This window comes from Ctenopharyngodon idella, chromosome 4, assembly GCF_019924925.1.
Source record: "Ctenopharyngodon idella isolate HZGC_01 chromosome 4, HZGC01, whole genome shotgun sequence".
NCBI classification, from domain to species: domain Eukaryota; kingdom Metazoa; phylum Chordata; class Actinopteri; order Cypriniformes; family Xenocyprididae; genus Ctenopharyngodon; species Ctenopharyngodon idella.
Window position 1 is genome coordinate 25403330 of NC_067223.1, and position 27998 is coordinate 25431327.

At 38.9% G+C, this 27998-nt stretch overlaps 1 protein-coding gene across 10 annotated transcripts in view; it reads right to left on the reverse strand.

The window, feature by feature from the left end:
* Positions 1-10485: 10485 nt before the first annotated feature.
* Positions 10486-27998, reverse strand: part of LOC127511075 (gastrula zinc finger protein XlCGF8.2DB-like) — a 91419-nt gene continuing 73906 nt past the window's right edge. For 5 of the 10 annotated variants that reach the window (XM_051891481.1, XM_051891485.1, XM_051891480.1 and 2 more), the window contains 3 exons: positions 14173-14805; positions 13059-13376; positions 10486-12283 (listed from right to left, as the gene is read on the reverse strand). In XM_051891481.1, the coding sequence (XP_051747441.1) occupies positions 10734-12283; positions 13059-13376; positions 14173-14805 (2501 nt within the window). In that variant the 3' untranslated portion in view covers positions 10486-10733. Of the gene's footprint in view, positions 12284-13058; positions 13377-13587; positions 14806-16766; positions 17288-18834; positions 19106-25961; positions 27775-27998 lie in introns of those variants that run through there. The other 5 variants (XM_051891484.1, XM_051891483.1, XM_051891486.1 and 2 more) reach the window with 5 other exon arrangements.

Genomic DNA, 27998 nt, shown 5'->3' on the forward strand with positions numbered 1-27998 from the left:
GATCCAAACTGAAACTGATGTACTCTCTAGTCACCTCGGGACGGGCGTCCCGAGGTAAAACAGAAAAGCAAATGGAGAATAATTAGCATAGCTGCTGTTCATAACATTAAGCAAAGATAGTCATGTGCAATTGATCTGATATGAGATGGATTATGTGAATGCTTGGCTGAAGAGATGTGTCTTTAATCTAGATTTAAACTGGGTGAGCGAGTCTGAGCCCCGAACATTATCAGGAAGGCTATTCCAGAGTTTAGGAGCCAAATGTGAAAACGCTCTCCCTCCTTTAGAGGACTTAGCTATCCTAGGTACAACCAGAAGTCCAGAGTTTTGTGATCTTAAAGAGCGTGAAGGATTGTAGGGCGATAAAAGGTCGGTTAAGTACACAGGAGCTAAACCACTTAGAGCCTTATAGGTCATTAGCAGTACTTTATAATCGATACGGAACTTAATAGGTAACCAGTGAAGAGATGATAAAATTGGTGTTATATGATCATATTTTCTTGACCTGGTAAGAACTCTAGCAGCTGCATTTTGTACCAATTGTAGCTTGTTTATTGAGGAAGCAGGACAACCAGCTAGTAATGCATTACAGTAATCTAGTCTAGACGTCATGAAAGCATGAACTAACTTTTCTGCATCAGAAACAGATAACATATTCCGTATCTTAGCAATGTTTCTGAGGTGGAAGAAGGCTGTTTTTGTAACATATGAAATATGATTTTCAAAGGACAAGTTGCTGTCTAATATAACACCCAGGTCTTTAACTGTCGAGGATGGAGTAACAGTACATCCTTCTAAATGCAAATTGTAGTCTGAGAGATTCTGTGTACAGGTTTTTGGCCCAATAAGTAATACTTCAGTCTTATCTGAATTTAATAGAAGAAAATTACTAGTCATCCAATGTTTTACTTCTTTAACACACTCTGTCAGATTGGATAATTTAGAGTTTTCATCTGGTTGTGTTGAAATATATAATTGAGTATCATCGGCATAGCAGTGGAAACTAATTCCATGTCTTCTTATAATATTACCAAGTGGCAGCATGTATATTGAAAATAGCAGAGGGCCTAACACAGATCCTTGAGGCACTCCATAATTTACTATTGTTATCTTAGATTTTTCCCCGTTTAAATAAACAAAATTGTGACGGTCTGATAGATACGACCTAAACCACCGTAATGCCTGTCCCTGGATACCAATGTAATTCTGTAGTCGATCTAGGAGTATTTTATGATCTATAGTGTCGAACGCAGCACTGAGATCAAGTAACACTAGTATTGAGATACAGCCTTGGTCAGAAGCTAGAAGTCAGTCATTTGTAATTTTAACGAGCGCAGTTTCTGTGCTATGATGAGACCTGAATCCTGACTGAAATTTTTCATATATAGCATTTTTTTGCAGGAAGGAACACAATTGGACCGACACCACTTTTTCTAATATTTTCGATATAAATGGAAGATTTGAAATGGGTCTGTAATTTGCCAATACATTTGGATCTAATTGTGGTTTCTTAATGAGAGGCTTAATAACTGCTAACTTGAACGGTTTTGGAACATGACCTAGAGATAAAGACGAGTTAATAATATTGAGAAGAGGCTCTTCTGCTACAGGTAACAATTCTTTCAGTAGTTTAGTGGGTATTGGATCTAATAAACATGTTGTTGGTTTAGACGCTGTGATAAGTTTATTTAGCTCTTCCTGTCCTATAGTTGTAAAGCACTGCAACTGTTCTTGAGGGACGATAATTGAGGCTGAATCATAAAACTCTGTCAAGGGTTGTACATTTACAACCGTATTTCTGATGCTTTCGATTTTTTCAGTAAAGAAATTCATAAAGTCATCGCTACTAAACTGTAATGAAATGTTTTGTTCTGGTGATGTCTGTTTATTTGTTAATCTAGCCACTGTACTAAATAAGAACCTTGGATTGTTTTGGTTATTTTCTATGAGTTTGTGGAGATGCTCGGCCCTGGCTGCTTTTAGAGTCTTTCTATAACGGGACGAGCTGTCTTTCCACGCGATTCTAAAGACCTCTAAACGAGTTTGTCTCCATTTGCGTTCTAGATTACGAGTTTCTCTTTTGATAGCGTGAGTAATATTGTTGTACCATGGTACAGTATTTTTCTCTCTAACCTTTTTTAATCTCATCGGTGCAACAGTATCTAATGTACTAGTGAAAGTGGTGCACATACTGCTAGTAATTTTCTCGAGATCATTTGTGTGTTTGGGTACAATGAGCAGGTGAGACAGATCAGGCAGTTTATTTGTGAATTTATCTTTAGTTGTCGGGAGAATTGTTCTACCTAGTCGATATCGTGGCGCAATTTGACAAATATCCGCAGTATGCAGTACGCATGTTACAAGGTAATGATCAGTGATATCATCACTTTGCGGTAGAATTTCTATATCAGTAGGATTGATTCCATGTGATATAATTAAATCTAGTGTATGATTAAGACGGTGAGTGGGTCCAGTGACGTTTTGTTTGACCCCAAACGAGTTTAGTAAATCTGTAAACGCAGCCCCTAACGCATCATTTGTATTATCTACAGCGCTTTATCAACGTTGACCAATAGGTCTGAGAGAAAGTCTGCAAACTCTTTTAGGAAATCAACATAAGGCCCTGGAGGTCTATAAACAGTAGCCAAAGCAAGAGATAGTAGCGACTTTTTATTTATATCTGAGAGTGTAACGTCTAGCACGAGAATTTCAAATGAGTTAAACCTGTAGTTTGTTTTCTGGGTAACGTTAAGAATCTCTCTATAGATTGTTGCAACACCACCGCCACGGCCAACCGGACGGCATTTATTTTTATAACAGTAGCCAGGTGGACAAGACTCATTAAGACCGAAATAATCATTTGGTTTAATCCATGTTTCAGTAAGGCAAATTACATCAAGACTATTATCTGTGATCATTTCATTTATAATAACCGCCTTAGGTGTCAGCAATCTAATGTTTAGTAGCCCTAGCTTTAGAAATTGTTTTTGTTCGGTAATTTTGCGAATTTCTGGTTTGATCACGATCAGATTTTTTCTAGATCGTTTATTTTTATAGTTGAACCTCACTATTCGGGGAATAGACACAGTTTCTATAGACTGTACGACACTCACATTTCTATCAATTAAGTGGGTAGAACACAGACTGTGATTTGAGGTTTGACTTAGTAGTCATACGGTGCGAAGCGTCTTGGAGATGTTCTCCGACAGAAGATCAGCTCCGATTTTGCTGGGGTGCAGGCCATCAGCACGGAAGAGCCTAGGTCGCTCCCAGAAAAGATTCCAATTATTTATAAAGAGCAGCTTCTGTTCAGTACACCAAGACATTAACCATTCATTTAAAGCAAATAATCTACTGAACCTTTCATGTCCACGTCGGTACGTCGGAAGCGGTCCGGACACGATGATCCTCGTCGCGGGCGATGTGGCTCGTACCGTCTCGATCAGGCTCCTGAAGTCCTGCTTCAGCACCTCCGTCTGCCGCAGCCTGGTGTCGTTCACCCCCACATGCAGAACAACAGCTCCGATGCTCTCAGCGCCATTCAGGATCGCGGGAACCTGCGCAGAGACATCGAGGACACGAGCACCAGGAAAACAGTGACTGCGCACCTTACCTTTGGTTGTGGTAGCGTGGACGTGACGGACGATGGAGTCTCCGATGACCACGGCGTCTCGTTCTGCCTCGCGAAGAGGGGAGAAGCGGTTCCTCGTCGAGACCTCGAAGACCGGGGGCGGCGGAGGGGGAGAGGTCCTGGTCCGAGGCCTGGCTCGCGCCTTCCGTTGTTGAAGAACCCAAGGTCCCTGGTGTGACGGCGCCGGAGTGAACGAGGGCTGGGATGAACGCGTTCTGGGTTCTCGGGCCCTGTGCAGAGAAGTACACGGCGTAGAGGAAGCAGGAATGTTAATATCGCTCTGCAAACTTACCGAGGATTGGTGAGCGTCAGCACGGGATGTTTCCAGCGCTGTTCGCCGCTCCCGTAGCTCGGCCTGTTTCTCCAGAAGGGTCCGGATCTGTCGTTCCACGGCCTCCAGCTCCAACTGCACCGCATGCAGCTCGAACGTGTCCTCACCTGCACTCAAAGATAGAGACACATTCGGTACGCCCGCCATTAGTATAGATGAACAATAATATTGTGAGTGAGAAGAGTACAAACGCTAGTGTGACCACGCCGCTATTGCTAACGGGCTAAAGCTAGTAGCGAATGTTTGAGAAGTCGGATAAAACTAGCGATATCAAGGCAATCCGAGTGTTTTTTATATAAAATAGTGTCGGGGATGTGTTCCCCCGCCGTAAAAGAGAGAATGGTAGGTTATAAATTTGATTTTAAGAAAAAAAACAAGCAATTACGAATCAACTCGACGGAGCTCTAACTCAAACAGCGCGGCAGCAACAAACAAGACCAGTAATCATGTTAAAGGTTTATTGTTTTTTTTTATAAGCACTTACATATTATAAATAGTCATACTTACGTACTGGAACATTTTCCCATCCCAAACAGACAAAACCTGGTCACAGTAAATGCCACCATTTTGAAGACCCCATTCCCGCCAATAGAAGGCACAGTTCATTGTTCTCATGTGTGAGGGGGAGATTTTTGATCTGATAATTCTTGGTTGAGCATTGTTAAACATTAATAATTAATTGAGTTTGTTTTGTTCTAAATGTTCATGTGTTTTTGTATTATTATAGCAGTTTACCTCTTTGTTACTGTTAAATCACATTTATCTGTTTTTTTTTTTTAAATTCTTTATTACCTTTAATTTTTAAATGGTTTAGTCCAAGTAGGAGGGGCTTGGTCTTTTAAGATGGCCTCTCAGAGTTGTCTGGAAGTTCATAGAGTGAGTTTGAGCAAAACTGCTGTCTTTTGGGTCAATTTATTGGCATAGCCAAAAGCTTGTTTGTGTATAACTTTTGAACAGTTTTTATTTTATTTGGGGGGTTTTTTGTATATATTTTTGGACTTTCACTGTAAATACTATTGGCGCACCATTGGGAAAACCTTTATTTTTGCTCTACTTGGAATAAACACTGAACTTTTGGCTTTATCACGTCACGTCATTTTTACGCCTCCATCTGCCAGTACATTCAGAGAAGTGGTGGTGCTGCTGCTGTTCAAAACATCTTTGGGGCCCTTCTTGTTGCAGTTGGCACACCTCTGTCTTTGTTACAATGTTTATTCTGTAACTTGTATTAAAGGGGAAGAGATGCTTGCGCTGCCGGTTGAACTGAGGCGCCTGTACAGTGATCTGTCACGCCACATCAAAGCGCGCCAAAACAGCATTTTCTGTTTAAATTTCGTGATTTCGTGGACAGAATTTGAAGGATGACACTTTGTTTCTTATCTAAAGTAACAAAACGCAAAGCTTATTGCAATTATTGGTGGTTAGGGTACAATGTTGCAATGTAATGCTTCGGTACACACGTGCGCCGAACCGAAAGCCCTGTACCAAAGGCATTCGGTACGAATACGTGTACTGTTACACCCCTACCAGCTGCACATCTGTTCATCTCACACTTTCATACAGTTTTAAACAATGATCTCATTTGCAGGTGCTCTTCTCCCTTTCTCTTCCTGGAATCTCCCAAGTACTCCCCAACACTTTCACTAAGTAACTTCATTAATTGGCTATCTTGTTCTTTTTTTAAGGGTAGCTGACTGCCAACTAATCTACATCTTTTGACTTAGCACCTAATTGTGGAATTCTGCCAATTGTTGGTCAACCCTTCCTCATAGGCAAAATAAAACATTGTAACAAGAACAATCAACACTCTGGAGGCCAGAAGCCACCAAGTGACATTTATTTCACACCTCTTAATAATGGTCTTGATCTTTCACCAGCATCTGATGTTTACTGGAAAACCTGACTTATCAACAAATATATCATCATCTGAGAAAGTCTTGTGGCCCACTGAGCAGTTTTTTGCTATGTATTGCTTTGTTTCTGTATCAGTTCCTATGGATTTTGTGCTGTGAATGTGTGAAATGTGAACATTGCTCAGAAACTATGTGCTTGCATGAGTTCAACCTATGCCAGTCTGTACATCATTCTGTTCTTCTTTTAGACCCATCTTTCATCATTCATCTCTCTCAAAATTTAGCTGTCATACTGGTTTGTTTGTAATGCGGGAATCCTTAAGTGACATTTAGTTTGCTGTATGAGAAACATCATTTACTGAAACTATGTAAATTATGGTGTTCCAGTAGTTCGAACAGTAGGCGTTAACAACGCCTTAGAGAAGCCATGAACTGATGAAATATATATATATATGTATGTATATATAAAAATATGCAATGTAGGTCACTTAAATAAAAGTGCAAAAGACTGATGCACAATGTATGCACATGTATTTATGTACTGCAAAGGTGCTCATTTGAAAAGAGCAAACTTCCCAAAGCTAACTATTATATTTAAAAATGTGGTTTCCCAAAGGGTAAACTTCATCTCAGACGAAAGCATAAGGCATGATGAAGTTGCTGTTTTGTTGAGCCTCAGCAGGAGGAAAGTTTAATTTCATTTAAATGCAGAATGTCATCAAACTGGAAATGCCATTTAAGTAGTCTGAATTACAAACAAGTCAGTATGATGGCTGAATGATGGGCCCATAGGAAAAGATGGTTGAACAAAAGGAAGTACAAACAGGAAGAACAGGTTGAACTTCTGAATTTCCCAGCAATGTTCATACTTTACACATAAGAGCAATACATATATTACTTGTGAACGGCACAAAATCCATAGAAACTGACAAAGAAATTAAGCAATAGATATCTATACTGGTTTGTTTGTAATGCGGACTGAAGTGATGTGGAAAAGTCTGTACTTTCTGTTTAGAAAGGTATAAACAGAAAATGACAACATATTTTGGACGTGATCCTTATGTTATGAGGAGGAGCAATTTTTCTACTGAATTGAAAGACTTGACTGCTATCGAGGCAGTAGATATAGAGAATGTGAAGCTGCCGTCATGCCGGGTAAAGACTAGAAGGGATACAGCTACGGACACTGGGCATGCACAAAATTAATATTGGGTAATTTAATTACTGTATTTGCATTATTGTAAGGGTTGGGGTAGGTATAGTCATTAATAAAACAATCTGATAAGTAGCAAATTAATTTACTGTTATTTTATTGTGAAATTGTGCCTCACTTCCAGCCATTGCTGTATCCCTTCTAGTCTGGTTTGTTTATATCGCACTGTCTTTCTGCTAGTGACGTTAGTATTTTGATTTTCTGTCGTGATCATTTATCGTAGGTCATTTATGCACGGGCAGGAAAGGAAACAGGAAGTATCACGTTGCTATGCTATGCCAACGGCAGCGTCGTTGCACTATAACAACAGTTCAATGAATGAAAGTTATCCATAAATTTGAAAATTAATTTAAAAAAGAAAATGTGTTTGCTTGTTTTATTTTGGTTAATCCTTGAGGAGCAGTGGTATATGCACAACAGATATTTGTTACAGAGGCAAAGGAGGAGGATGTTAAGAAGTACAAAGTTTATCCATTGGTGCTCTTCGGCCATTTTTGACCGAAAAATTTTCTGTTTTGAATTGTTAAAAATCACAGCTTCATTGGAATGGTACGAAACTTGGTGACTTTTATGGCATTTGGAATGTGAACACAAAGAAAAAAAAATTGAGGGTATGATTCGAGCATGCTAAGTGGTCGTAAAAAAAATAGTCACACTTGTTGTCTTCGGTCAAAAATGGCCAACCATAGGAAATGAATGGGAAAATCGACAAAAACACAATTCAAAATTTCTGTGTGTACAATCTACAAATCAGCCACAATTCTGAAAAAAGTAGACAGCAGTAAAGGGGTGACACTCTAAAACATCAAGATTTAGACACACTCACTCACACACGCACAAGCAAAAAATGGGTAACAAAATGCTTCCTTGTGTTCTCTTTCTAACACAATGAACAACTAGGGAATTCACAAGCCTCTCCATAGAGAGCTGTACAAGTATCTATTGGTTACACCATGGTATTACACATTTTCTTTCTGTACTCTCACCAGATGACGCTAATCTGCCTTAAAAAAAAAATTATTTTAAAGGCTTAGACTCTATTTTAACCTGAAATAGTGAAAAAATATTAGATTTTTTTTTTTTTTTTCCAATGGGGAAAAATTGATCATAATTATTGCATAAATATTAATAAGTATCATGAAATTCTCTCAAAATACAAAATAAAAAAGAAAAAGGATTATTGAACAAAAATAAATTACATTGATTTTACTGATTTTACTATCTTGCTTCATACAGACAGACATGAGTTATTGCAGGCTCAACCCCCATGTCCCTGTTCTTGAGAAGTTTTTTGATGGAGGGGATACAAAAGCAGACTTTCGTCTGAACAGAGAGAGCCTCAATAAACTCCTGGAGCTGCTTCATCAGAAACGGAGGCATGGCTGGGGTGCAACACTCCAGACCTTGGTGTTTTTGTATTGGTTGGCCTGTGGTGCATCTTACAGGGTTGTGTCACAGGCTTTTGGGATCCCACAGCCAACCATACACAGAATTATACATCGAGTGGCTGATGAAGTCATGGCTATTTTGTCAAAGGTTGTGGCCCTTGCCAAGGTCAGAAGAACATCTGCTCCAGGTTGGTGCAGGCTTTGCTTCCCTTGCCAATCACCAGGCATTTGGTAAAGCTGTTGGAGCCATTGATGGATGCCATGTCAGAATAAAACCACCAGCTGGCCCTGATGGACAGTGTTACAAAAACAGAAAGCTGTTTGCCTCCATCTTGCTTCAAGGGATATGTGACCATCAAGGAGCATTTTTAGACATTTTTGTTGGGTACCCTGGGAGTGTCCACAACTCACTGGTACTTAAGAACAGCCCCATTTACAAACAGGCTCCAAGGCTTTCCACAAGGTTTAGGAGTGTGTTTATGGGAATTTTTGACCATTCTTCTAGATACACATTTGTGAGGTCAGGCAGTGATGTTGGCGAGAAGGCCTGGCTCGCAGTCTCTGCTCTAATTCATCCCAAAGGTGTTCTATCGGGTTGAGGTCAGGACTCTGTGCAGGCCAGTCAAGTTCCTCCACACCAAACTCGCTCATCCATGTCTTTATGGACCTTGCTTTGTGTACTGGTGCGCAGTCATGTTGGAACAGGAAGGGGCCATCCCCAAACTGTTCCCACATAGTTGGGAGCATAAAAATTGCCCAAAATGTCTTGGTATGCTGAAGCATTAAGAGTTCCTTTCACTGGAACTAAGGGGCCAAGCCCAACCCTGAAAAACAACCCCACACCATGATCCCCCCTCCACCAAACTTTACACTTGGCACAATGCAGTCAGGCAAGTACCGTTCTCCTGGCAACCGCCAAACCCAGACTCGTCCATCGGATTGCCAGACAGAGAAGCGTGATTGGTCACTCCAGAGAACACGTCTCCACTGCTCTAGAGTCCAGTGGTGGCGTGCTTTACACCACTGGATCTGACGTTTTGCATTGGACTTGGTGATGTAAGGCATCAGATATAGCTGCTCGGCCATGGAAACCCATTCCATGAAGCTCTCTACGCACTGTTCTTGAGCTAATCTGAAGGCCACACGAAGTTTGGAGGTCTGTATCTATTGCCTCTGCAGAAAGTTGCCGACTTCTGCGCACTGTGTGCCTCAGCATGCGCTGACCCCGCTCTGTGATTTTACGTGGCCTACCACTTCGTGGCTGAGTTGCTGTTGTTCCCAATTGCTTCCACTTTGTTATGATACCACTAACAGTTGACCGTGGAATATTTAGTAGTGAGGAAATTTCACGAATAGACTTATTGCACAGGTGAAAACCTATAACGGTACCACGCTTGAATTCACTGAGCTCCTGAGAGTGACCCATTCTTTCACAAATGTTTGTAGAAGTCTGCATGCCTAGGTGCTTGATTTTATACACCTGTGGCCATGGAAGTGATTGGAACACCTGAATTCAATGATTTGGAGGGGTGTCCCAATATTTTTGTCAATATAGTGTATATACTAAAGTGATATACTCTTTTGGATTTTCTAATCTGTTACTATGGGCCTTCCTTAGTTCTGTTGAGCTGTGTTTAATCTGTTATCTTGTTTCTGTTTCCTATTTAAGCTGTACCCTTGCCTTCACTCTTTGTCTAGTCACTGATATGTTAAGATGTGTTTGCACTACCTGTTTGCCTGCTTTTTGAGTTGGAATTTAACCTTTTGAGTTTTTGGAAACCTGATTCTGTCTTCTTAAGATTACCTGCATACATGGTTACAGATGACTGGAACAACAACAATGAACTGTGATGAAGACAAGCTTCTCACCATCCAGCAGAACGGATGGCCTTTGGAACATTGTGTGGTGGAGTTCCTGTTTGTTTCCCATCTGGTAAGCTGGAGTGATACTATGATTAATGACTGCTTCCAGATGGGACATTTAAATTAATTTCATTTAACGAGTTTTGTGACAACAAACTTTTGTGTGCATTCACTAACAATCACTAACAATGTTAATCAGTCAAATAATGCACAGTTCATCATTCATTATTTCACTCATGTCCTTTTATTTATAATCTTTCATTCACATTGCAGCATTGTCACAGAAATACAGAAGGGTGTAATATCTTTTTGTGAATGTAATAATCTGCAAAAAAAAAAACTGAACTAAAGCCAACCCTAACCCTTCATATGTATAAGACAAAAAAAGTCAAAATTATAAAGAAGTGAAGAATACAAATTGTCATTAAGGTGGACAATCACATTTGAGCCACATTCAGCTGTGGCGTGACCGTAGCCTTACTTTCACACAGATACGAATTTTCTGGTGCCATTTTAAACCGCCGAGCCATTTAAATCTCTTTCCACACAACGAACACAAATGTTTTCTCACATCTGCATGACTTTTCTGGTGTATCTGTAAGTGTGATGGCAAAAGGAATTTTTTATTACATTGATCACAACTAAATAGCCTTTCTTCAGATTGAATGTGTTGAACATTTTTGAAATTGCTCCTTTTTCTAATCGTCTTTCCACTCTCAGAGCACTGCAACTTCTTTTCACAACGTTTTTGCAAATGACGTTTCAGGTCACTTTTATATGTGAAACTCTTCTTACACTGAAGACATGTGAAAGGTTTCTCTCCGGTGTGAACTCTCATGTGAATGTCAAGTGTTATTTTCTGACTGAAACTCTTCCCACACTGAGTGCAGGTGTAAGGTTTCTCTCCGGTGTGAACTCTCATGTGAGTCTTGAGGTTTCCTTTAAATCTGAAACTCTTTCCACAGTCATCGCACTTGAAAGACTTCTTTCGCGAGTGAATTTTTAAGTGCCTTTTTAAATGCCAGGTAAAGCGTCTCTTGTCTGAGAAACTCGTTCCACACTGCTGACAATTAAAAGAGTTCTCTCTTGAGTGAAGCCTCATGTGGAAAGTAAGGGTTATTTCACATGTAAAACATTTTCCACACTCAAGACACACAAATGGCTTCTCTCCTGTGTGAGTTCTCATGTGAGCCTTAAGATTTCCTTTGTTTGAGCAACTCTTCCCACACTGTTTGCAGACGTAAGGGCTCTCACCAGTGTGAACTCTTATGTGGGCATCAAATGTTTTCTTATATGAGAAGCTCTTCCCACACTGTTTACAGGTGTAAGTACTCTTAACACTGTGACTTTTCATGTGTGAATCAAGAATTGGCTTAAGTCTGAAACTCTTTCCACACTGATCACATGTGAATGGCTTCTCCCCAGTGTGAATTGTCATGTGCGTCTTAAGAGTTCCTTTGTGCGAGAAGCTAGTCCCACACTGGTCACATGTGAAAGGCTTCTCTCCAGTGTGACGTCTCATGTGGGAATCAAGGTGTGCTTTGCATGTGAAGTTCTTCCCACACTGTTTGCAGGTGAAAGAGTTCCGAGTGTTGAGGCTTACTCCGTTCTCTCCTGAGTGTTCTCTCTGCATGTGGGAATTAAGGGATCCTCTATTTTTGAAACTCTTTCCACACCTTTCACATGTGAACGGCTTCTCTCCAGTGTGAACTGTCATGTGGGAATTTAGGCTTCCTCTGTGAATGAAGCTCTTTCCACACTGTTGACATGTGAAAGGCTTGGTGTGAACTTTCATGTGGCATTTAAGGTTATGTTTTTTATTGAAACTCTTTCCACAATGAGAGCAGGTGAAGTTACTGTTAGATTTGGTCTTCTGTGCTTTATTTAGTGAAGACATTTCAGTCTGAATGGATTTCTCTACATCAATGAAATCATGACTGTTATATTGATCTTTCTCTTCTATTTCTTCCAGTTCTTTATTCTCTTCTTTCAGTGCCATCAGGTCTAAAGCAAAAAAAGACAAAAGTTAATGGCATTTTAAGGGCTCAAAGCAACAGGCATCAAAACCAATATTGTGTAACAAAACCGCATTGCTATAGACCAATCCTGAATCTGCCATTCAGGTGAAAATATGAGAGATATGTAGTCCTCTTCCCTAATACAATGGTACTTGTGAACAATTCCAGTCGGGATTTAAGCACCATCATTTAATAAAGCTATAAATTACCTGCTTTTGGCATCTTAACATGAGTGCATCTTTCTTCTAATGCTATTAGCTCTTTTGACAACAGATCACAACATTCCAATGGACAGCTTGATAATTATGTTGCCACTTGAGAATAAGCATTAGCATGGTTAAGTCAAATCTATCCAAATGCTAATACTTGAGTTTTAAGACGTTTGTTTGTTTAAACAAAGTATGGAGTGCAACAGGGTTCAGTATTAGGTCCTCTGCTTTTCTCCTAATATATGCTGTCCCCGAGGCACATTATCATTAGATGTTTTGCCAATGAAACTCGGCTTTAACTTTCCTCACAATGTGATGAAACTGCACAACTGTCCAAGTTAGCATAGATTGTCGATTTTGCGGCAATATCAACCAACTCATTACATTGACAAAAAAACAAATAATTGATAATGAAAATAATCACTAATTAATTTTATTGTTAATTAATCATGTCTGCACACAGTGCACCTGTGTGACTTTTCATGTGTGAATCGCAGGTTGCTTTATGTCTGAAACTCTTTCCACACTGATGACACATAAAACAGTTCTCACCTGAGTGTTTTGTCTTTTTGTGGGCATTAAGGGTTACTTTGAGTTGGAAACTCTTTCCACAATGATCACATGTGAATGGCTTCTCTCCAGTGTGACTGATGATGTGGGAATTAAGGGTTACTTTATATTTGAAACTCTCTCCACACTGATCACATTTGAACGGCTTCTCTTCAGTGTGAACTCTCATGTGGGATTTAAGGTATATTTTTTTAGTGAAACTCTTTCCACACTGTTGACATGTGAAAGGCTTCTCTCCAGTGTGAATTTTCTCTCCTATTTCTTTCAGTTCTTGATTCTCTTCTTTCAGCACCATCAGGTCTAAAGTGGAAAAAATAAGTTAATAGCAGTTTAATGGCTCAAAGCAACAGACATCAAAACCAGGATAAAAGTATTAAAACATCAAAACAAACTTTGTGCAACAAAACTGCACTGTCATAGACCAATCCTGAATCTGCCATTCAGGTCAAAAATATTAGAAAAATAGTTTATAAATTTAGTTTATTTAAGATTTAATAAAGCAATAAATTACCTGTTTTTGGTATCTGGTCATAAGTGCATCTTTCTTCTAGAGCTATTAGCTCTTTTGACAACATAGATCACAATATTATTTTGGATAGCTTGAGAATTATGTTGAGACTTGTTGATAAGCATTAGCATGGTTTAAATCAAATCTATCCAAATGTTAATATTTAGTTTAAACAAATAGACGTCTTAAAACACAAGTATGGAGTGCAACAAGGCTCAGTATTAGGTCCTATGCTTTTCTAATATATGCTGCCCCTGAGGGACATTTATCATTAGAGTTCACAAAGTTTTCTAGATCTACTAAAAAAAAAACTAGACTAGACTAACTGGGGACTGGTGACAACACTTGTATATTGCTGCCCTATTGTTAGTTTGATTTTTTTTTTTCTACTGCTCTCCTCATCTGTAAGTCACTTGAAAAAAATCCCCCAGTCAGATCACTTTACAGTAGTGAATGGTGCATTTCTATGGATCCCACACTGTTTGCAGGTGTAAGGACTCTCACCTGTTTGACTGTTCATGTGTGAATCATGAGTTGCTTTATGTTTGAAACTCTTTCCACATTAATGACATATAAAACATTACTCACCTGAGTGTTTTCTCTTTGTGTGGACATTAAGGGTTACTTTATGTCTGAAACTCTTTCCACACTGAACACAAGCAAACGGCTTCTCTCCATTGTGACTTTGCATGTGGGAATTAAGGGTTACTTTATGTCTGAAACTCTTTCCACACTGATCACATGTGAACGGCTTCTCTTCACTGTGAATTCTCATGTGGGAGTTAAGGTTTCCTTTTCCAGTGAAACACTTTCCACACTGTTGACATGTGAAAGGCTTCTCTCCAGTGTGAATCCTCTTGTGTGAATCAAGGGTTGATTTAACTCTGAAACACTTTCCACACTGATCACATGTGTAAGGCTTCTCTCCAGTGTGAATCATCATGTGGTAATTAAGGCTTGCTTTTGCAGTGACACTCAATCCACACTGTTGGCATGTGAAACGCTTCTCTCCAGTGTGAGTTCTCATGTGGATTTCAAGTTTATGTTTTTGGGTGAAACTCTTTCCACAATGAGAGCAGGCCAAGTCACTGTTAGATTCGGTTTTCTGATTTTTCCTTTCAGTCTGTGTGGATTTTACTAGATCCATATAATCATGTCTCTTATATTGACCTTTCTCTTCTATTTCTTTCAGTTCTTGATCCTCTTTCAGTCCCATCAGGTCTAAAGCAAAAACAAGACAAATACATGTTAATGACAGTTTAATGCTTCAAAGCAACAGACATCAAAAGTATAAATACATCAAAACCAAATTTATGCAACAAAACTGGGTTGTTATTATAGACCAGTCCAGAATTTGCCATTCAGCTATATAATATTAGGGAAAAGAGTCCCCCTCACTATGCTATGATACTTGTAAACTTAAGGATATAAGCACCATCATTTATTAAAGTGCTACGTGACCTGCTTTTGGCATCTGATCATGAGTGCATGAATACTATTAGCTCTTTGACAACGGATCACAATATTCTATTGGATAGCTTGAGAGTCATGTAGTCATTTGTTGATAAGCATAAGCACGGTTTAGGTCAAATCTATCTGACTGCTAATACTTTGTTTAAACAAATAGACATCTCAAAACAAGTATGGAGTTCAACAAGGCTAACTATTAGGTCCTCTGCTTTTCTCATATGCTGTCCATGAGGGACATTATCATTAGAGTTCACCGTGTTTTGGCAATGATACTCAGATAACATTTCCTCACAACATGATGAAACTGCACTGTCCACTGTTAATACAGAGTATTATTAATTTTACTTTATCAACCAACTGATAATATTGAGAAAAAAAAATAGATAATGAAATAATCAATGAATTTTGTTTTATTTTTAATTAATAAATTAGGTCTGCAAGCCCCAAATGCACTGTCCTTCACCATGGGTGAATCATCAATCTAGACTCCACAGTCCACTACCGCTCTTCCAGAACCCCTTGACCCATGTCCTCTGGTCCAGGAGCTCCCAAATCCGGTGGTTACAGAGCTAGCAGTCATAGGCCCTGTTTCCACCTGGTATTAAAGTATTAGCTCACTTTCGAATGAAAATTAGATCAAGCTTTACTCACCCTCAAGCCATCCTAGGTGTATATGACTTTCTTCTTTCTGATGAACACAATCAGAACAAAACACAGCGCCAGTTTTGTTTTTTTCCGTAAGTTGAATAGGGGAGGCGTAGGAAATACAGCGTAAGCGTTCTGAAGAATGCGGAAACTGGAAGTACGTTCAAGACGATATTTTGTTTGTAAAGCATATACAGTTGTATTTTTTTTGAAAATGACCGATCGTTTCGCTATATAAGACCCTTATTCCTCATCTAGTATCGTTTAAAGCCCTTTGAAGCTGCACTGAAATTTTGACCTTCAACCGTTTGGAGGCCACTGAAGTCCACTATAAGGAGAATAATCCTGGAATGTTTTCATCAAAAACCTTAATTGCTTTTCGACTGATGAAAGAAGGACATGAACATCTTGGATGACATGGGGGAGAGTAAATTATCAGTAGTTCAAGTAATCAAAAGTTTATTTAAAAGTGGACTAATCCTTTAAGCAAAGCGTTTGTGTAAAATTAATATTTCTCCGATTATGAAGAAAGTCATATACACCTAGGATGGCTTGAGGGTGAGTAAAGCAATGGAAATTTTGGTCGATTGGTGACACATTCCTGTATACACCTGGTAATTTAATCTGTCTTTTTTTTGTCCACTTTCAATCACTTCGGTCCTGATTTCTTTGGGGGGAAAGGTCTATGGGCAGGTAAATGTTTTTTTTTTTTCCAGATCTTTTGCTCTAATGGACAAAATAATCTTGCGCAATGTACATATAAAATATTTTATATGTTGTGCCTCTTTTTCATCTCATACATTTTGAAAACAGTGTGCGCTTTTATTGATTTTTTTTTTTTTTTTTTTTTTTCCCCATTTATGCGGAGACTGTAAATTTTAATTTTTACACCTTTTTTTGGATGCAACATAAAACTTTGTGTCAAATTCGAAAGGTGGTATTTTCAAAAAGTGGCAGGGACATTCCCCCCCTGGGAACTTTGTGTTATGATGACATTCTTCAAAAATAGAGCTGGACATGTTAATCAGGATCAAATGACTGAGTTCAGCTTTGAGAATGAAACCAACCTGTTTGTTCCTCAGTTTCTTCTTGTTTCAAACTGAATACTTCTTCAATCTTCATGTCTTCACTCTCCTCTTTAAAAAACGGCATCTTTATAATAGTGTCACATGGATCTCAGTCGCTTCACCAATCTAAATCTCTGAGTGTCTCAATCAGATCTAGTTCAGTAGTTCAGTGCACTGGTAACAGAGTCAGAGTGAGAGTTAATGGACTAAAAACACTCAAAACTCGCACTACAAACTAATAGAAGAACAAACTATACAGACTGACACTGATTCTTGAGATAAGGGACAAAACATGTTTTAGAAGTTATTATTATTATTAAATAATATTTTATTATTAAACTGATATGTTCGTAGACAAAAGGTCTCAGCCAATGAACCATGTAAGGAAACCATTTTTTCTGAAAATATTTTTCTCTGAAAATACATTTATTCACTTCATAACTTAATTTGTGTCAACCATCAGACATAAAACCTGATGGGCCTTAATAAACATCAAAAATGCCCAGATTTATCCCACAATTATTTACAGAAACTATTACACCAGGATAACGGAGTTGACATGTTAAAGCTGTGACTGCAGAGACTTCAACACTGTTTGTATAAAACATTAAAAAAAAAAAAATGAAACTTCCAGAATAGCCTTGTCCAAATATCCACACTTGCACTCTTTGCACTTGACCACTTGTCTACTTACATGACGTATTTCCTGTATTTGGCCCAAGTGTTCAAGTGGGCGTGAAGACTACAAGTGTGTGTAGAACTTTTAATTGCTCGATGGGACACACTTATAGTCTTGCAAAAAATGCAAGCGTTTACAGCTTCTTTTATTATTATTTTCAATATTTTGCGTTTTAAAATACACTTCTAAATGTCTGTTCAGTGGTCGTTATGTAACTAACAGAAGACACCGTTTTAAAATTGTGGTGCTTCTTTAAGTGATAAAAAGCATTTGCAAATGATGAACAAAATACACATAGCCCACTCATCTTTGCATTAATAAAATGTGCAAAACTTTATATTTTACTTCCAAATTATAAGTATTATATAATTAATTTAACTTACAGTCCTATGTTTTCCTTGACATCTCACGATTTCGGGGCATGTGAGTTCCCGAACATAATGCATGATGGGATATGCTTAGCCTAAAATACTGCTTCTGAGCGGTATTTTAGATAGTGTGGGTTTAGTGTGCATTAAGGGCACTGCACTTGGGCATTTTTAAGACATGGGACAGTCTTGCGCACTTACTTCCTGTCACGTGCACCAGCTCTCAAGTGGACGAGACCACAAGTGTGGGTATTTGGACAAGGCATATGTGTCCTACTGTGAGATCCACAATGATCAGGAGAAAGGATAGGGGTCCTCACAGTTAAAGATGACCATGACATTGCCTGATTTATTCAGAATTATAAAAAATCCTGAGAGAGTTGATGCAAAGTGATAACACAACTTTGATAGACTTTTTTAATGGAAAATATAATTCAAGACTTACTTTGCCTTTTTAAACACTTTGTTTTGCAATTTTACATTGTGACCTCATGCTGAAGACAGGCTAAAAAAACATGTATTCTATAAAGCAAGTATTTAAATAATACTAACACAATTATTTAAAAAATAAAATAATGAATGTCCCGAGTATCCAGATTTTCTTTAGATGTAACTTTAAGTATTTTTATTTTGATGAATGTATTTAACATAAAGAGGGCTTTTGTGTGTAGGACATGTTTTGTCCCTTATCTCAAGAATCAGTGCTATACATGTTTGTGTTTGTGCTTCGATTCAGTGATTCGATTCAATTTTTTGACTCCGAGTTTCATAAAGCTCACTGCTCGCCAGTGACTGAGTTCGTGTTTATGATAAACTGATTCACAGAGCGAAATGAGACGAGCCTTTTTTACTCATGAGTTTTCATTCTGTTACTTTGCTCACATAACGTTAATAAATGTTAAACAAAGCAATACAATGCTACATTTCAAACACATAGTTCATTCTGCGTCGCTTGTGTAACATTTTGAAGACAACTGAACTGTTTCTATAGGTTTAAAAGTTAAACGCTAAAAACACAAACCTTCCTTCTGCAGAATCACAACAGATGCACGAGCGCGACGCGGCCTTATGATGCCACACCATTAGATCAAAATAAAAGTCCTGTTCACACGCTGCTGTTTACAATCACAAAAGTAAAAAAAGAAAATTAAAAATAGATGTCAGATGAGCTCAGAGTTGATTTCTTGGTGAAATACATATTTAAATACATGTTGTCCAAACTAATGAAAGAGTGTTAGATTCTGCCCAAAAGGCAAAACTTTAATGTCTGGGTGTAGAAACCATTTATAACAGCATTTAAATGCAAACAGTTACAAATATGATTTACAAGTAAAAATATACAATCACAATATGATTAAAAGTGTTTGTGTATCTTAAAAGAAGAGAAACTAAAATGTGTGAATAAAATATATGTGAATAAACTATATAAAGTGTTGATAGCATTATAATTTTTTATTTTATAATTTTTTTGCATTTAGGTTAAATCTAAATAAATAATGCAATATTTTGTGTAAACAAATAGACATCTCAAAACAAGTATGGAGTGCAACAGGGTTCAGTATTAGGTCCTCTGCTATTCTCCAATTATATGTTGTCCATGAGGGACATTATCATTAGAGTTCACTATGTTTTGGCAGTGATACTCAGTTTACATTTCCTCACAACATGACGAAACTGCACTGTCCACTGTTAATACAGAGTATTACTGATTTTGTGGCATTATCAGCCAACTGATAATATTGAGGCAAAAAAACAACAATAATAGATAATGAGAATAATCACCAATGAATTTTTATTGTTTTAATTTTATTGATTAATCAGGTCTGCAAGCCCCAAATGTAGTGACCTTCACTATGGGTGAACCATCAATCCAGCCTCCCCAGAGACTCTTAAGGTTTCTTGGCTGTCACTTGGCAACTCAAAGTTTCAAAATTAACTTAATGTAATAAAATTAATATTACAATCAATTAACCTGTTCGTCCAGTGAACACTCAGTGTTAATTGCTTATTAATTCTAAGAAATGTTCCTTTCCAGGTTATGGGAAACAACATTTACAATTAAAAATATATAATCACAATATGATTTAAAGGGTGTATGTTGAACTTCATTCAAATATGACATTTTCTCTAACTGTGAAAATCCCTTCTTCTTCTGAATGTTCTTCTCATGTGAAATATGTGCTGCTCCTAGCCAAACATCAAAATAACACAATGACAGGAGCCTTCAGGATCAATGGTGTGGATCAGGGAACCATCAAGACGACAGCTCCAATTTTAGAGCTCCACATTGTGGACCCAGAAACCTACAAAAGCCTGAAGTTTGATCCTGCGAATAAGACCCTGCTGTCTTCTGCTGAAAAAGTGTGCAACCCACATTAGCTCTGATAAAAAGGCTATAATAGAGGACATCTAGAGGCTAACTTCTTCCCTTGTTGATGAAGTATTAAAATGCTAATTTGCTGATTTGTTCAGTTCTGTATGTTGTACTAGAAGTGTGAAAAATTTGCAAGGCTATAATATCATGTGTATGTTTTATAATTGGGATCATTTAGTACACACTAAAAAGTTTATACAGTTTTCTGTTTTATACACACTGCAGTACATTTGTTTATAGCCTTGCCAAAAGTAGATAAGCTACTAGTTCATATTGACCTCATATTGGTACTCTGTTGTGTTCATTGTATTGTATCATAATTATATACACCTTTATATACACCTTAGGAGATATTACTGCTTGTGCTGTCTTTGGTCTGCTGCTCACTAGTGTGCCACATCACCCCCTGGGTGGTTTCTACCGCAACCACGTAACTCTATCTTGGTCACGAGCCACTTCCTCTATTCATATTACTCAACTCCTGTAAAAGGTTTACCTTTATAGATTCAGGAGTGAGGTAGGCGTATAATATTATCTTCTTTGATTATCTCAGGGTCTACTACTGATCACTACCGTACCTCCTAGGCCTACGGTTCAGATATCAGCGAAGCCTACCTGGGTGGGATGGGTTAGCCTTCCGTTCAGTGCACCACAGCTGGCTCTTCGCCCCCAGAGGACAGCTATGCCTGCTAATGCACTCCCACGGCCCACTCTGTTTCGACTGGTTGGCAACCTTGACTGACTTTGTAAAGTCCGTCGGGATATCTTTATAAAAATCTATCTTTTTTTCAGGCAGTCAACTTCTGATACCCCAAATGGATTCTCACTCTACCACAGTGGTCTCAAACTCAATTCCTGGAGGGCCACAGCTCTGCACAGTTTACCTCCAACCAGCTCAAACTCTTCTTCTTCCTCTTGTAGGATTCCGGCAGCGTAGACGATGCTAAGCATATTACTGCCCTCCACAGGTGCAAGCATAAACTGGCGATCAGTTTATGCTTGTTACTGTGTCCAAACAAAGATCAAACAGAAAAAGCCTCAACTCCAAGTCCTGCTAGTTTAACAAATAATATATTTCTTTCTACCCTATATTTTCTACATTCCAGGAAAACATGCCTTACTGTTTCAAGACTCCCACATTCACATAGGCCAGAAACATGTATTCCTACAATGTATAAAGAGAAATTTACTCAACTCACACCTGCTTGGAAGTTTCTAGTAATCCTGAAGACCTTGATTAGCTGGATCAGGTGTGTTTGATTAGGGTTGGAGCAAAACTGTGCAGAGCTGTGGCCCTCAAGGAATTGAGTTTGAGACCACTGATCTACAACAATAAACAAACTGAGACAATACTATCAGAGTTTGAGGGCAGTTCTCATTTTCATTTTATTATTTCTTGCAATGGCAAAAGTTAAATACACCACTCTATGCCAGCTAAGCTGGAAGTTCCATGGGCCAGATAAATAATTACATTTTAAAGCTTACCCTCTTCTCTACTCAGAATATGTTCAGAATATGACAATCATGTGCCTCCTTTGATCTTCTGAGGGTTGTGGTCTGGAGCTGGCTTCCGCTTGCTGCTTGCTTGTAAGCTCTTTCTCTCTTCGACAGATCTTCTACATATATCAGAGAGCTCTAAGGGCCCCTGTTTTTATATTTACTTTTGACACATTATCTCTTCATTTACACACATGTGGCTTCTACTTGCGTTAACATATTACATGCATGCATCAATCGCTATGTTACTTGCGTCCATCACCCTTTTTTTTACTTGTGTCAATGCATTTCCTGTTTGCCTCAAAGGCTTTAGCAATACACACACATTTTTTATTGTACATTTTGTCAGATTTCTACTTAACTAGACATTTATTTCCTAACTGTTACACACAACAATATTCCTCCCAGAACCCATGTTCACCCACACACATAATGTCATCAACATACGTCATCTTTCATCTTTACAGGATGTGGTATACACTTACACTTGAGCACACAGCATTTGTGTTATCTTGTCACGTTTAAGAAAACTTAATAGACCCCAGAGATTTTCCAAGTTTTTTATTATATCTTTTAAAATCTTGTTTGGAAGAGAACACTCCATTTCTCTCTCCACGTTTCAGAGAAACCAAAGTTACATACTTAACTAGACACGTTTTTTAAAGTATAACCTTGAGACTAAGGTTCTTTAATTGTAGTAGTTGTGAATAATATGATGAATATTAGAACAAACCTTTATTTATTTGTACTAAATGTTTTAATCACTTTTTAATTATATTCAAAGTTGTAGCGCAACTTCGTAACTTCGATTGTGGATTACCCTTTCAATAAATACTGCATTTGGATCCTCAACCCCGTGTGTCAGAGCAGTTACGTGACAATAGTGGCATTCATTATGAACAACAAACGTTGAGCCAAAATTAATTTATTTAAAGTGAAACTGAAATGGCAATTGGCAAGAATCCAAATATGTTTCTGTATTTGCCATGTAACATTTGGTTGCTAAACTATTATTCATTATGTAAATAAGGCTTTGTACTTTACTCATGACAAGGCAAGACAAGTTTATTTATATAGCACATTTCATACACAATGGTAATTTAAAGTGCTTTACATGAAAAGAAAACTGTCACGAACTCCGTAGCTCCCTCCTCTGGCCATCGGAGGGAGCCCTCACCTGAGTACTAACATTCATACACTACATTTCCCATCAGCCTTCACCCCGGACTAATTACCTGCCAGCTGTAGCTCATGACGAGTACCAAGATCTGGCTGTGGCCTTCAGCAAGGTGCGTGCATCACAATTACCTCCTTCCCGCCCTTATGACTGTGCAATTGATCTTCTCCCAGGAACCACACCACCCAAGGGTCGTATCTTTCTGCTGTCGCAGCCAGAATCTGAGTCTATGAAAAAATACATAGAGGAGGAACTAGCAAAGGGTTTCACCCGGCCGTCTACCTCACCTGCTTCAGCAGGCTTCTTCTTCGTGGGTAAGAAGGATGGTGGTTTACGACCCTGCATTGATTATAGAGGTTTGAACGAGATTACAGTCAAGGTTCGGTATCCTCTTCCATTGGTTCCCCGCCGCATTGGAACAGCTTCGAACGGCCAAGTGCTTCACCAAGTTGGATCTTCGTAGTGCTTATAATTTGATTCGTATCAGAGAAGGAGACGAATGGAAGACAACATTCTCCACAGCCAATGGCCACTATGAATACCTCGTTATGCCCTTCGGCCTGGTCAATAGTCCATCTGTCTTCCAAGCCTTCATCAACGATGTGTTTCGAGATATGCTCAACAAGTTCGTGATTGTCTATATAGACGATATCCTGATCTACTCGAACTCCATGGAGGAACATGTTCAACAAGTCAGAGAAGAACTAAGACGTTTGATTCAATTCCAACTTTATGCAAAAGCAGAAAAATGTGAATTTCATCAGACTTCAGTCTCCTTTCTGGGTTATATCATCAGCCCCGACGGGGTAGCCATGGATGAGAAGAAGGTATCGACTATACTGAACTAACCACAACCCAAGACGCTCAAGGAGTTGCAATGTTTCCTGGGATTTTCAAACTTCTACCGCCGGTTTATACGAAACTTCAGCACAATCGCCAACCCGCTCACAAGTATGGTTAAAAAAGGTAATACTCATCTCAAATGGTCTCCTTTTGCTATCCAGGCTTTTCAAGACCTCAAGAAACGCTTCACCACGGCGCCCATTCTACATCATCCTGACCCGTCTAGACCCTTCATTGTGGAGGTCGATGCATCCAGCACTGGTCTTGGTGCGGTTCTCTCTCAAAGACAAGGTAATCCTCCTAAACAGTATCCATGTGCTTTCTATTCCAGAAAACTCAATGCTGCAGAAAGAAACTATGACGTCGGAAACAGAGAATTGCTTGCCATGAAAGCTGCATTCGAAGAATGGCGCAGAAAGCTGCATTCGAAGAGATCCATCCGGACTGCCCACCAAATAAGGTCTCTGTTCCAGAAAATTACAGAAATCGTGTGCTAGAGATGGTCCATAGCCTACCTGCCTCTGGCCATCCTGGAATAACGCCGACAGTTCAGCTCCTCCAAAACCGCTTCTGGTGGCCGACTCTTACCAAAGACACAACCCAGTTCATCCATCGCTGTACAACCTGCAACATGAACAAGCCATCACACCAGTTACCCGCCGGTCTACTTCAACCACTGCCTCTACCTCAACGCCCTTGGTCCCATATTGCTATTGACTTTATCACTGATCTCCCACCATCTGACAACTACACCACAATACTCACAGTAATTGATCGCTTTTCCAAGGCCTGTCGTCTCATTCCTCTGCCCAAACTCCCCACTGCCATGCAAACCGCGGAACACCTCTGCAACTGGGTGTTCCGAATCTATGGTTTACCTGAAGACATAGTCTCTGATCGCGGTCCCCAATTCACGTCCCGTCTCTGGTCTGCATTCTGCCAAGCTCTCAACATCAACGTTAGTCTCACTTCCGGTTACCACCCACAGTCCAACGGACAGATCGAACGCCTCAATCAAGAACTTACCTGGTTTCTCCACTCATATTGCAACCACCATCAGAACGACTGGTCCCAATACCTCCTGTGGGCAGGATACGCCCAAAACTCCATCCGCAAACCAGCCACTGGGCCACTGAGTCTCAATCTCAATACCAGCAGGAAATGACTGAGGCACCTTTGAGCAATGCACCTAAGCTCCAATCGTGCCCCAGGCACCACAGAAAAAAATGTCTGTCCACATTTTCCACACTCAAGACACACAAATGGCTTCTCTCCTGTGCGAGTTTTCATGTGAGCCATAAGATTTCCTTTGTCTGAGCAACTCTTCCCACACAGTTTGCAGATGCAAGAGCTCTCACCAGTGTGAACTCTTATGTGGGCATCAAATGTTTTCTTATATGTGAAGCTCTTCCTACACAGTTTGCAGGTGAAAGGGTTCTGAGTGTTGAGGCTTACTCCTTTCTCTCCTGAGTGTTCTCTCTGCATGTGGGAATTAAGGGTTTCTTTATGTCAAGAGGGTTTCTTTATTTCTTTGAGTCCTCTTCACTATGCCATGGTACTTGTGAACAATTTCAATGAGGATTTAAGCACCATCATTTATTAAAGTGATACTTGACCTGCTTTTGGCATCTAATTATGAGTGCATCTTTGTTCTAGTGCTATTAGCACTTTTGACAACATAGATCACAACAATATTTTGGATAGCTTTAGAATCATGTTGTCACTTGTTGATAAGCATTAGCATGGTTTAGGTCAAATTTATCCAAATGCTAATATTTTGTGTAAACAAACAGACATCTTAAAACACAAGTATGGAGTGCAACAGGGCTCAGTATTAGATCCTCTGCTTTTGTGAACTCTAATGATAATGAGGGACATTATCATTAGAGTTCACTATGTTTTCTATTAAAAAAAAAATTTGCTACATGTACTGTGCTGGACTAACTTGGGACTGGTCACAGCACTTGCATATTGTTGCCCTATTGTCAGTTTGATTTCTTCTACTGCTCTCCTCATTTGTAAGTGGCTTTGGATAAAAGCGTCTGTTAAATGATTAAATGTAAATGTTTAGACAATAAAACTTGGATTTACATTTCCTCACAATGTGATGAAACCGCACAACTGTCTAAGTTAGGGGAGAGTATTGTTGATTTTGTGGCTATATCAACCAACTGATAATAGATAACCACTGTGGCATTGTGAGAGGTAGGGTATCACCAAAGTGTGGATTGTTTCACAAATCAAGTCCAGGCAGAGATCAAGCAACTGGCTTCTTTTTTTTAATAAACTTAAACTTCAAACTGTACACAGAAAATAAAAAAATACTATTCCAGCTTCTCTCTGTATCCAGACACACATAGGGTGTGTTCTAAATGGGATATATCGCCATCCGAAGGGCACGTCGGAGTGAAAACATTCATGGCCGCTATATTGAAGACATGAAGCTTAAAACTGGGCACTTAAAAGGGCCTTGGGATTGAAGGTTTTCGAAGGGTACAACTGATGGACAGTTCCGGCAGTTCCTTTGCACAGGGAAGTTGTTTGACATCACAGAATAGGTACAGGAGGTTAGGAGTTCGATTTTACCTATAAATATGTATAGTATTTTTTTATACTACTGTAATATTTATACAAGTTAGATTTGGTACATTATTATGGTCAAAACAACATTGTACTTCAACAAAAATACTCCCTTTATCAGTCCATTCAAACGTTTCAAATACATAGATGCAATATACATTATATTTAACATAAAAGACCGGCAGTAGCTTATAATGTTACTACAGTAAATGAATGTGTATTAATACAAAGAGTAAACCAGGGGAAAAAAGACGAAGGCGTCTCGTTAAGATGACGCAGAAGTGTGTTCCAAAAAAAGTTTCTTGACCCCTACACACTTCATCTCTTCGAAGCTCTCACTCCGGAGGGTAAACCCTTTCAAGGGATTAGGGCATAGGGATGAGCCCTTCCTAATGGAACGTCTCTCTGTTCTCAGCTTTTCTCCTTCACTTGCAACAACTGTGCTTCCACCGCCAAAGAACCTGGTAATTGTGGTTTGTAGTCCTCATTGCTGCAACCATCTAGATGGCACATACCTTCCCTCTATGACACACCCTCTCATGATGCCAAACCACCAATTAATTATTATTAATCACGTTTGCATGCAGTGCATGGAAAAAAAATCCCCCAGTCATGTCACTTTACAGTAGTGAATAATGCATTTCTGTGGATTTTATGTGTGGAATGCAATTCTAACTTCATGTATGAATTGCAGGTTGCTTTATGTCTGAAACTCTTTCCACACTAATGACACATGAAACAGTTCTCACCTCAGTGTTTTCTCTTTGTGTGGAAATTAATGGTTACTTTATGTAGGAAACTCTTTCCACACTGATCATATGCAAACAGCTTCTCTCCAGTGTGACTGTTTATGTGGAAATTAAGGGTTACTTTATGTTTGAAACTCTTTCCACACTGATCACATGTGAACGGCTTCTCTCCAGTGTGAATTTTCCTGTGTGAATCACAGGTTGATTTAAGTCTGAAACTCATTCCACACTGATCACATGTGAACGGCTTCTCTCCAGTGTGAATTTTCATGTGTTGTTTAAGGTTTCCTTTTTTAGTGAAACTCAATCCACACTGTTGACATGTGAAAGGCTTCTCTCCAGTGTGAATCATCATGTGTGAATCACAGGTTGATTTAAGTCTGAAACTCTTTCCACACTGTTGACATGTGAAAGGCTTCTCTCCAGTGTGAATTTTCATGTGGGAATTAAGGTTTGCTTTCTGACTGAAACTCATTCCACACTGTTGGCATGTGTAAGGCTTCTCTTTAGTGTGAGTTCTCATGTGGATTTTAAGGTTAGGTTTTTGAGTAAAAGTCTTTCCACAGCGAGAGCAGGTGAAAGCGAAGTCACTGTTAGATTTGGTTTTCTGATTTTTCCTTCGTAATGAAGTCATTTCAGTCTGTGTGGATTTTTCTACATCCATGAAATCATGTCTCCTATATTGATCTTTCTCTTCTATTTCTTTCAGTTCGTGATTCTCTTCTTTCAGTGCCATCAGATCTAAAAAAAAAAAAAAAAAAAAGACAAATACATGTTAATGGCAGTTTAATGCCTCAAAGCAACAGACATCAAAAGTATAAATACATTAAAACCAACATTATGCAACAAAACTGGGTTGTTATTATAGACCAGTCCTGAATTTGCCATTCACCTCTAAAATAATAGGAAATAGAGTCCTCTTCACTATGCTGTGGTACTTGTTAAAAATTTCAATCAGGATTTAG